This window comes from Pelecanus crispus, chromosome 17 (assembly GCF_030463565.1).
Source record: "Pelecanus crispus isolate bPelCri1 chromosome 17, bPelCri1.pri, whole genome shotgun sequence".
In the NCBI taxonomy this organism is placed as follows: Eukaryota; Metazoa; Chordata; class Aves; order Pelecaniformes; family Pelecanidae; genus Pelecanus; species Pelecanus crispus.
In genome coordinates this window covers 9513397-9524892 of record NC_134659.1, presented here as the reverse complement: position 1 = coordinate 9524892, position 11496 = coordinate 9513397, and the positions used below count along the sequence as shown (strand labels likewise).

General features: G+C 56.4%; 1 protein-coding gene across 1 annotated transcript; it reads left to right on the top strand.

Annotated features, from left to right (window-relative positions):
• Positions 1–865: 865 nt before the first annotated feature.
• On the top strand, positions 866–4240 carry LOC142595123 (ADP-ribosylhydrolase ARH1-like). The gene is given in 10 exon segments (XM_075722573.1): positions 866–915; positions 971–1067; positions 1069–1213; positions 2218–2316; positions 2379–2484; positions 3219–3298; positions 3370–3434; positions 3436–3548; positions 3858–4206; positions 4208–4240. Coding segments are annotated over 10 exon segments (1137 nt in total).
• Positions 4241–11496: the final 7256 nt, after the last annotated feature.

The following is an 11496-nucleotide window of genomic DNA, read 5'->3' as shown; positions in this document are numbered from 1 at the left end:
TGACCTGGCCACGACCCACAGGGATGTCAAGCTGCCTTGTCCCTGTCATGGCCCTGGCCTGCGAGGTTTGGGGTTCTCTACCCCTGTCTTGGCCGCTACAAGTGCGGTTTGGGGGTACTCTGCCCCTATACTGGCCCTGATCTGAGGTATTTTGGGGATCCCTGCCCCTGAACCTTGAGCTGTGGGGTTTTCTGGCCCCCTCTCTTTCCAGGACCAACTTGCCTTGGGGGTGCCCTGCTCCTGTTCTGGACCTGATCCACTGGGTTTGGTGTGCCCTGTGCCTGTCTGGGCCATTACCCGTGGGGTTTTGTGGTTCTTGGCCCTTGTTCTGACCCTGGGGTGCCTTCTCATGGCCATCACCCATAGGTTCGTGGTGCCCTGTGTCTGTTGTAGCTGAGACTCATGGGGTTTGGAGGTGACCTGCCCCCATCTCTCTGTGCCCCAAATTCTTTTGAGGCCTCTGTCAACTCTGGGTGTCCCTTTGGGTACCCCCCAGCCCTTTTGGGTGCCACCCGTGTGCCCCTTTGGATGCCCCTCCCATGTGCCTCCATGCCCCTTTGGGTAGCTCTCAGGCCCCTTTCGGTGTCCCCTGTCTCCCTCTTGGGTGTCCCCCAGCCTTCTTTGGGTATGCCCCCATCCATGTTCCTCCATGCCCCTCTGGGTGCTCCCTGGAGGCCCCCAGTCCCCTCCCAGTGCCTTTTGGGCCCCCCTAGAGCCTTTTCCCTCCCTGCCACCCCCCAGGGACAGAGGCCCTGGGGTTCCTCACCACTCATCCCCATCGCCATGGGGACAGTGCCCCCATCCCCACCCCCAACCCCTGGGGTGTCCTCATCCTCCTTAAGGGCCCCTGGCCAGTGCTGGCCCCATGCCTCGGACCTGGTGGGTGTCCCCAGCTGCTACCACAATCAAGGAGATGTGAGTGCCTCTGGGGGCTCCCGGCATACCCCCTACCGCTGGCTCCCCCCTGAAGCCCCGCTGTTTCCCCCAGGGTGCCCTCGGTGGAAGCTTATGAAGAGGCCATGGTGCTGAGCAGGGTGGGGGATGCGCTTGGGTACCGGGGGGGGCTGCTGGGAGTATTGCACCTCGGGACCCCAGATCCACGCCGAGCTGGCTGAGCTGGGGGGGCTGGAGGCCATCACCCTTGAGCCCCCCGAGTGGCCTGTCAGTGATGACACCGTCCTCCACCTCGTGACTGCTGAGGGCCTGGCCACAGGTCGGGGAGGGGGGGCCGCAGGGGTCTCCATTGCACCCCACAGATGCAGGGGAGGGTCCCCAGGGGATGGCATCACCATTGTGCCCCAGGGCCCACAGTGGAGTGTTCCAGGGGGGTGGGGTGTCCCTATTATACCCCTGGGCTGCATGCGGGTTCCCTGGGGCGGGGGTTGGAGGTCCCTGTTGTATGCCTTGGGCTGCATGGTGGGGGTCTGGGGTGGTGTTTGGGGGTCCCCTTTGTGCCCCTGGGCTGTATGGGGGGGGTCTCTGGGGAGGTTTTATACCTCTGAGCTGCTTAGGGGGATTCCTGAGGGGGTTCAGGGGTCCCTGTTATACACCTGACCCAGACTGGAGGGTCCCTGGGAGGGGCTTTTTGGGGGTCTCCAGCCAACCCTGTAGGGGGTTTGGGGGCATCCTAATTCCACCCCCCTTTTAGGACCTCCAGTGAGGCTCCCTATTTCCCCCACCCAAAAAAAATTGGGGGGTGTCCCCATTTCCCCTCGGAGGGGGTGTGTGTGTCCTATTTTTCCCCACAGTTTGTGGGAATTTGTGTTCCCTTTCCTCCTATACTGGGTGTTGGGGGAGAGCTCATTTCCCCCTCCCAATTCTGGGGGCCCGGAGGGTGTGGTTATCCCTTTCCCACCCGATTTGGGGTGCTCAGGAGGATTGCCCATTTCTCTTGACTTTTGGGATGTTTGTGGATGCTGTCCCACTTCCCCTCCTGTTGGGGGTGTGCATGGGGGATGTCACCCTTCCCCTCCAGTGTTGACACCCATGGGTGGTGTCCCCTTTTCCCTTCAGTACTGAGGCATCCATGGGGGGGGTGTCACCCTTTCGCTTTAGTTTTGGGGGGTCCATGGGAGGTGTCCCCTTTTCCCTCCACTTTTAGGAGTCCATGGGGGGTGTCATCTTCCCCTTGAGTTTTGAGGGGTGCATGGGGCCTTTCCCTCCCCTCCAGTTTGGGTGACCCAAGGGGGGCTTCAGTACCCCCCTCCCCCCCCCCAGGCCTGGAGGGGGAACCCCTCCTGCAGGAGCTGGCTTGCCGCTACGTGGCCGCCATGGGTGACATGGAAGGCCGCAAGCCGGGGCCCACCAGCATGCTGGGTGAGTGGGGTCTGTGGGGAGTCAGAGGGTGTCAGCGGGTCTCACGCCCCCGACCCCCCCAGGCACCTCACAGCTGCAGCCTGGGGAGCCCGAGGGCTATTGCATCCCCTTCAACCCCACCGGCACTGGCTGTGGGGCTGCCATGCGTAGCCTGGCCATCGGCCTCAGGTAGGGACAGGGACACAGGAAGGGACAGTGGTGGGGCGGGATGGGGACATGGGAGTGTCAGAGCTGGAGGGATGGGGACAGGAGGGTGTCAGGGCTGGGGACACAGGGGTGTCAGAGCTGGAAGGGAGAGGGACACAGAGAGGACAGGGATGGGGACACAAAGCTATCAGACCTGGGGGGTGGGGACATGGGGAGACAGGGACAAGGGTGGATGGGGAGGACATAGTGATGGGGACATGGGGGTGTCAGAGTTTGGGGGATAGGGACATGGGGGTGTCAGAGCTGGAGGGAAGGGGACATGGGGCGATGGGGAATGGGGGTAACAGGGACATGGGGGTGTAAAAGGTGGGGTAATGGGGACACAGAGGAGAATGGGGACATGGGGGGTGTTGGAGCTGGAGAGGACAAGGACCATGGATTGGGGATATGCTGGTGCTGGTGCTGGTGCTGGTAGGCTGGGAACAGTGGGGATGGGGGCAGGGCGGGGATGTCTGAACTGGGGGAGTGGGGACAGGGAGCCCTAGGGATGGAGGACAGCAATAGGGAGGAAGGGACATAGGGGTCACAGGGCAGATGAGAGGGGGACATGGAGGTGGCAGGGCCAGGGGGGATGGGGACAAGAGGGATAAGGACAGTGGGGACAAGGGTGGCATGATGGGGATAGGGACGAGGCTGGGGATAGGGGCACAGGGAGGGGACAGGGGAGGATGGGGACAGGGCTGATGCCAATGCAGGTACCCGCATGCCTGGGAGCTGCCGATGCTGCTCCGGGTGAGCATCGAGAGTGGACACATGGCCCACCACCACCCCACTGGTGGGTGTCAGGCCTTGGGGGACAGGGGAGGAGGGGACACTGGGGCGCCCCTGAGACCCGTGTCCCCACAGGGTACCTTGGCACTCTGGCGGTGGCCCGCTTTGGGGGCTCGGGGGGGGGGCTGGCAGAGCGCTGGGGGGGCCGAGCTGCTGCGGGTCCTGCCCCTTGCATGGGACTACGTGGAGGGTGCTGGGGTGACCGTGGGTGACAATACAGCTGCCTGGCCCTTCTTCAGGGACACCTGGCACTGGTGAGGGGGTACTAGGAGGGTTCTGTGGGGTCACTGGGAGCACTGGGAGGGGTTGGTGAGGACACTGCGAGTGGCTCAGGGGGTCACTGGTGCCCACAAAGCGCTCTCTGCTGGAGAGCCGCAGCCCAGTGCCCCCCAGTGTCACTGGTTACCCCGTTGTCACCAGTGACACCAATGACCCCAATATCTCCAGTGTCCCTGGTGACCCCAGTGTCCCTGGTGACCCCAATATCCCCAGTGACCCAGTGTCCCCATGTCCTCAATGACTCCAGTGTTCCCAGTGACCTGAATGTCCCCATGTCCTTGCAGGTACCTGGAATCCTGGGGGCTTCTGGAGGGTCATGGCCCACCACGGGTGCCATCCCTTCTGTCACCAGCCGAGCAGGATGCGGCACACCTGGGCTGGGTGCTGGAGGGGTGGCCAGGCTGCAGCGGCCATGACGTGACCATGGTGGCCCTGGAGGCCCTGCTGGCAGCCAGCAGATGCTGGGAGGACCTCTGTACCAGGGCGGTGCTGCGTGGTGGGGACAGCGATTCAACGGGGACCATTGCTGCTGGGTGCTGGGTGCTGGGGGCTGCGGGGGAGGGGCTGGCGTCTGTCCCACCTGGGCTGCACTGCTGCCTTGAGCACCGTGGGCAGCTGTGCGATGCTGCCCACCCGCCTCCATGCACTGGCCTGGGGGAGATGCTGAGCCCCCACTGTGTCACCTGCTGTCCCCCTCCCGGCAAAGCCCCTGTGGGTCCCCAGGGTGGAGCAGAGACCTTCATGGGGTTGTGGGTGGGGGGGCTTGGGAGAGTCCCTGGGGGGCCAGCTGTGACCTTCACGGGGTCCTGGGGCAGGAGGGGTCAGGAGGGTCTCCGGGGGGGCTGCAGGGAACTTCACTGGGTCCTGGGGTGCTCAGGAAGGCCCCCAGGAGACCCTGTGGGGAAGCATGGCCCTTCAAGGGGTGCTGGGAGGCTCAGGCAAGTGCCAGGGAGACCACCGTAGCCACATCCAGGTGGCCTTTTATCCTGCCACAGTTAGAGACCCCAGAAGCTCCCCAAGGAGCCTCAGTCACCCCCACAGTAAAAAAAGCATCCTCCCAAGTCAAGCAGTGTCTAGGTTTGTGACCTGTGCCTCTTGTCCTGTCATTGCCACTGATGGGTCTCAAGGTTAACCAAGCCAAGGGTGATGGCCCCCTCACTGATGGGCCCCCAGGGTTAACCACTCCAAGGGTAATGTGACAAAGATGTGATGGGCCCCCAGGGTTAAGAACTCCATGGGTGATGGGCCCCTGGGGTTGGGTGGGGTTGACAACCTAAAGTTTGATAGACCCAAGAGGTGGAAAGCAAGTTCACCACCCCTTGGGTGATAGACCCCCATGGTGATGGGCCTCCAAGGTTAAAAACCCTATGTGTGCTGTGCCTCCTAGTAAACCACCCCAAGGGTGATGAGTGCCCTGGCTGATGGTCCCCAAGAGTTACCCACCCCAAGGTTGATGGGCCCAAGGGATGATGGGTCCCCAGGGTTAACCACTCCAAGGGTTATGGGCCCCTGGGGTCATGGCCACCTGGAGTTTACCACCTTAAGGGTGATCAGGGCAAAGAGGTGATGGGAACCCGAGGGTTAAGTAACCCAACAGTGATGGGTCCATGCATTGATGGGCCCCCAAGGTCAATGACAACAAGGATGACAGACCCCCAGGGTTAACCACCCCAAGGATGGTGGTCACAAGGGTTAATCTCCCAGAGGATAATGGGGCCTAGGGGTGGTAAGTCCTCAGTGTTAATCAACCCATGGGTGATGGGCTGGTGAGATGACTGGCACACAGGGTTAACCAACCCAAAAGTCATAGGCCGAAATGATGTTGGGTCCCCAGGGTTAACCACCCCAAGGGTGATATCCCCTGAGGTGAACCACAGCAAGAGTGGTGGAACCCAGGGCAGTGGGGCCCCAGAGTTAACAACCTAAAAGGTGATCAGCCCAAGGGTTGGTGGGCACCCTATAGCTAAACACCTCAAGGGTAATGGGCCCAAGAGGTGATGGCAAACCAGGTTTCACCACCCCAAGTGCAATAAACCCTGAGGCTGATGGGCCACCAGGGTTAACCACCCTAAAAGTGGTGGGCCCAAGAGGTGATGAGCCCCCAAACACTGAACCATCCTAAGGGTGATAGGTCCAAGACACGATGGTTACCCAGGGTTAAGCCACCAAGGATAATGGGCCACTAGTGTTAACCACCCCAAGAGTGATGAACATGAGCCAGCAGTGTGCCCAGGTGGCCAAGAAGGCCATCAGCATCCTGGCTTGTATGAGGAATAGTGTGGCCAGCAGGAGCAGGGAGGTGATTGTCCCCCTGTACTTGGCACTGGTGAGGCTGCTCCTGGAATACTGCATCCAGTTTTGGGCCCCTCAATACAAGAAAGACATTGAGGTGCTGGAACGTGTTCAGAGAAGGGCAAGGAAGCTGGTGAAGGGTCTGGAGCACAGGGCTGATGGGGAGCAGCTGAGGGAACTGGGATTGTTTAGCCTAGAGAAGAGGAGACTGAGGGGACATTTGCCGTCTCCGCTGCGCTCCGGTACAAGCAACAGGCTCAGGCACTCCCTGCAGCCAGACCTGGACGGCTGCGTGTTTGTGCGGGAGCTCCATCTGGGTCGCCACATTCCTTCTGGCAGAGGCTTTCGGGCGGGTGGTAACCATAGCTGCCAGGTGTTCTCCTGGGCGGACGATGAGCACTGCCTGAGTTTCCCTTTGCAGCGAGGAGCGGGGGCACCCGGCCTTCCCCGCGCGCCCTGACCGCGCAAGCTGCTGCGCCACGCCCTCCTGCTGCGCCACGCCCTCCTGCCGCGCCACGCCCTCCTGCTGCGTCACGCGCTGTTTGCCCATCCTGTTCGCCGTCACTCCTGGCCCCGCCCACGCTGCGTCAGAGCTGCTGCACGTCAGCAGCTCGCCCTTTCCCGCCCTTTCCCGGTCTTCCCCGCTCTAGGCGGGGGGCTGGGCTGCGCGCTCTCGCCCTGCGCTTTTTGCCGCTGCTTCACTGAAGTACTTTGTTATGCTATTGGAACATATATTGACCGTAATATCATAATGAAAGTCATTGGTGTTTCCTCAGTCCATCTTGCTGCTTTCTCTTTTGTTCATACACCTGGAAATGTTTGAATATCGTCCGAAGCTTTTGTTGCCTGATGCAGATTACTGCCGTCTTGCTAAGATAATGGTGAAGGAAAGTATCTGTACTTGTTACACATTAATCTTGTTATGCCTTTGCATCTAGCAATCCCTAAATCTAGACGTGAACTTAAATTGGCCTTCCGTCACAGTTTGCCGTCTCCTAATTCTGGCTTTCTAGCAATGACTATTAAGGGAAGCCAGGTCCGCTTGTGGCAACAGAACATAAAACTGGGCTTGCACTCTGTCCATTTGGACAATCTAGTAGCTTTCAATGTGTACTAGATATCTTCATAAGACTAATTGTGAAACTAGTGGCTAACAGAAATTAAAATTGGTGCCACTTTATGATGGGCCATCTCTCACATATATTAGATTTTTAAATATAAAAGAATTAGATAAAGGATTGCTAATTAAGAATAGAGTACATATCAGATGACTAATGATAAAGTACAAGCTATCTTGAGGATTGTTTTGCTCCTCACTTATGGAATGTAAACTATTTCAGGCTTTTAGTTATATACATTTAAATCAACTTTGCATTGTAACTGTATGTGTAGACTTGTCACAGGTGGAAAAATTTAGTTTCCAATTTAAATCGGTATGAATAATGAGAACATGGTCTGTGTTGTGTGGCATTCAGGACTTTGTGATAACTCACGATGAGGGGCTTTATTTATGTGCCCACAGCCTGCACTAATGAGTCTGTCTTGAAATATTAACAGGTAGAACAAATGTTGCTGGAGGAGGAATTGCCAATAGACCAGATGCAGGGACAAGAGAGATCAGCTGGCAGCAGTCCCTGTGGCAGTCTCAAGGCTGTTTGCAGGAAAGAGGTCTTATGGCATTGCTAACTTCCAGTAGTCACCTCTCTGCGCTTCCTCTGGGCACAAAACACTTCCAAGGTACAAGCCTCAGACTAGTGCCTCATGAAAATGATTTTTACAGCTTTGTAAAAATACACTCCTATTCTTCAGAGTTTTGCATGGATAGAAGAGGGAACCCTGGGAGACTGTCTCCTGCTGCTGTTAGAAAATCATGAAAGTGTTTTTTTTCTTGCATGGGAATACATGAATCAAAAGGGGTCTTGACCTGTAGATCTTGCTTCAGCTAGAGGCCAACCAGAACAGTGTGCTTCTAGTGCTACTTTGCTATCAATTCTACAGCAGCAAATAGCGAGCAAGTCCCAAATGCCATGCTTGTGAATTCCGTGCACGCCATGTCCCGGATGCCTTTCCTTAGGCATAAGAGGTGTCCAGTATGAGAGTGGAGCAGCGCTGGGTTATCCCTCTGTGCCAGTTGCACAAAGGTGGTACTTGGGTTAATTTCAGAAGATTGTTGTTTTATAACCAGAAGATTTGCTTTGTGGTTTGTGGTTTGCTTTTTGGGGGTTTTTGTTTGGTGGGTTTTTTCCTGCCCTAATTGCAAGATTCCTTTCTCACTTAATGGTAGGTTTCTGTGTCTAAAAGATAACAGATGTTGGCTCTGTAAGGTCAGTGATGAGGATTCAGCTTACCTGAAACAACTTTTTATTTTCCCCTCATAGATCCCGCAGGAAAAGGCCAAAGAGGAAGAGGAGGCGGTCATCAGCACGGAAGAATATGAAGACAGCTAAAGTGAAAAAAAAGCCATTGATGATAGAAAATGGGAAGAACCAAGCAGAAATAGCACAGGAAGAGACCACTCAAAGTTTGATACCCACCCCTGTGAGGATTGTGATATTTGCCATCTTTGTGTTTGTGATCTTCATGCATGTAATGAACAGAGGCTCGGCAGCAACCTTGCATTAGGCTGTGGTAGGAGTGGACTCGCTGCCTCTCGCTGAAACCATCAGCACTTGGCAAGTCAGACCTAATTGCAGCGACTCAGAGGTAGGTAAGCATACATCCCATCCACAGCACTTGCATTGCACCCCAAAAATGGCTCGGTCAATGCCATTCCTGAACCTCCAACCCCTCCTGGGCTCCCCTGCTATTGCTGGACTTCTCTGGGGGCTCATCTGTGGATCTCCTCTGGACCAAGGGCATCTCTCCCTTGTCGAGCTGATGGGTGCCCAGCAATCAGCAGCGAGCTGTTAGGCAGCACCAGGTTATTAAAGTCACTTCTAGGCTCATCAAAGACTGGAAGGAGATACTGTGGGACTCCAGCAACAACCACCTTCTTGCCAGCCACCCAGCCTCTGAGAACCAGCAGCCTGGCTCCTCTCAGCTCATGGGAAATCCCTTCTAGTGGGTTGAGATTCCCTCCAGGAGCAGGGGAAATCCTCCAAGCTTTCCCATTACCTCTACAGGCTTGATGGTGGCATTCGCTAGTTCCAGCACGCTGGCAGACACGAGCTGGAGGATTAAGTCTCTCCACTGACGGTTCTCACAACTGCACCCTGAATCCTGCCCTTCTCTGTGTTGTTCCTAGTACTGTGGGAAATCCGAGGCTGCAGGAGATAATCTGCTTTTGTTTCATAGAATCATAGAATCGTTTAGGTTGGAAAAGACCTTTAAGATCATCCAGTCCAACCATTAACCTACACTAACAAGTCCACACTAAACCAATCAAGGGTAGACTAGACTAAACCATGTCCCAAAGTGCCACATCTACCTGTTTTTTGAACACTTCCAGGGATGGTGACTCCACCACCTCTCTGGGTAGCCTGTTCCAATGCCTGACCACCCTTTCCGTAAAGAAATTTTTCCTAATATCCAACCTAAACCTCCGCTGGCGCAGCTCAAGCCCATTTCCTCTCGTCCTATCACTAACTACTTGGGATAAGAGACCAGCACCCACCTCACTACAACCTCCTTTCAGGTAGTTGTAGAGAGCGGTAAGGTCTCCCCTCAGTCTCCTCTTCTCTAGGCTAAACAATCCCAGTTCCCTCGGCTGCTTCTCATAAGCCCTGTGCTCCAGATCCTTCACCAGCTTCCTTGCCCTTCTCTGAACACGTTCCAGCACCTCAATGTCTTTCTTGTATTGAGGGGCCCAAAACTGGACACAGTATTCCAGGGGTGGCCTCACCAGCGCCGAGTACAGGGGGGACAATCACCTCCCTGCTCCTGCTGGCCACACTATTCCTCATACAAGCCAGGATGCTGATGGCCTTCTTGGTCACCTGGGCACACTGCTGGCTCATGTTCAGCTGGCTGTTGACCAGCACCCCCAGCTCCTTTTCGGCCAGGCAGCTTCCAGCCACTCTTCCCCAAGCCTGCAGCGCTGCATGGGGTTGTTGTGACCCAAGTGCAGGACCCGGCACTTGGCCTTGTTAAACCTCATACAGTTGGCCGCGGCCCATAGATCCAGCCTGTCCAGGTCCCTCTGCAGGGCCATCCTGCCCTCCAGCAGATCGACACTCCCACCCAACTTGGTGTCATCTGCAAACTTACTGAGGCTGCTCTCAATCCCCTCATCCAGATCATCGATAAAGATATTAAACAAGGCTGGCCCCAAAACAGAGCCCTGGGGAACACCGCTCATGACCGGCTGCCAACTGCACTTAACTCCATTCACCACTACTCTCTGGGCTTGGCTACCCAACCAGTTTTTTATCCAGTGAAGACTACGCCCATCCAAGCCATGAGCTGCCAGCTTCCCAAGGAGAATATTATGGGAGACTGTGTCAAAGGCTTTGCTAAAGTCCAGGTAAATGACATCCACAGCCTTTCCTTCATCCACCAGGCGGGTCACCAGGTCATAAAAGGAGATCAGCTTGGTCAAGCAGGACCTGCCTTTCATGAATCCATGCTGGCTGGGCCTGGGTTTGAAACAAAAGGGCTGTGCCTGCCCTCCAGGTGATGGAGATGTTACCGTGAGCCAAGGCTGGGGAGCAGGGAGGTGAATCGGATGCACCTTGACTTTGTGGGTTGTTTGTTTTTAAGCAGTGCTGTGCTTGTTTGGGCTGAGTGGTGCTGGACGGGCTCCCATTCTCCTCCTGGTGCTCCAAACGGCAGATGGCATCCATGGGCTGAGCCCAGGCTGGACCAGCACCTCCCAGCACACATCCTGCGGCAGCCGGGGCCTGCCCTGCCCAGGCGCTGCTGGACCGTGCTGGTGGGGTGGTAGGCTGACTCCAAAATGCCTTTTTGGTTTGTGCAGGGATCCTGGCTAATAGCATAAGGATTCAGCAAATAACAGCATTGCGTTCCCCTGAACGGGCATTGCCTCTTAAGTCCAAGCACCTTGCGGTAGCTATGACAGAGCTGATTTCTCCTCTCAGGTCTCCCAGGCAGACAGTCTCTAATGCTGCTGCACAGTGTCAGTCAAGGAAATGTCTCTGTGGTTGAATCCTGCTCTTGCTCCCACTGCTGCAGCTCCCTGAGCTCTGCAGTCAATCTCTATGGATTAGATAGCTGCAGAGTTTCTTTCCCCAGATGCACACTGCATACGCTTTTCAGCAGATGATGCTGCGTGCTTCCATCCTTGAAGCGGATACTTGCTGGATCCCATTGTGCCTGGAGGGCCAAGATAAAGCCTCAGCTGGGAGACTGAGCCCAATGATCAAACGAGCTCTGTGGAACGGGGTCTTTGATGGGAATTGCCAGCGGTGGTGGGTGAGCTTTGGCAGCTGCGTGGGGTGGACAGCCACTTCTTGGGGCGAGGGGTGGTGACAAACCCCACTCTTCTCCGGAATGGTTTGGCTGTTCAGCCTTGGGCATGGCACAGAGATACCCTGCGCTGCAAGGAGAAGGCGGCGGGGGGGCGGTATGTCTGTGTACATACAGATGCGCAGAGGGGAAAGTCGCATGGGTTAGCATAGTTGGACGTACAACTTGGTGTGTGCAGACACCCTGCGCTGCCAGGGCATGTGTAAG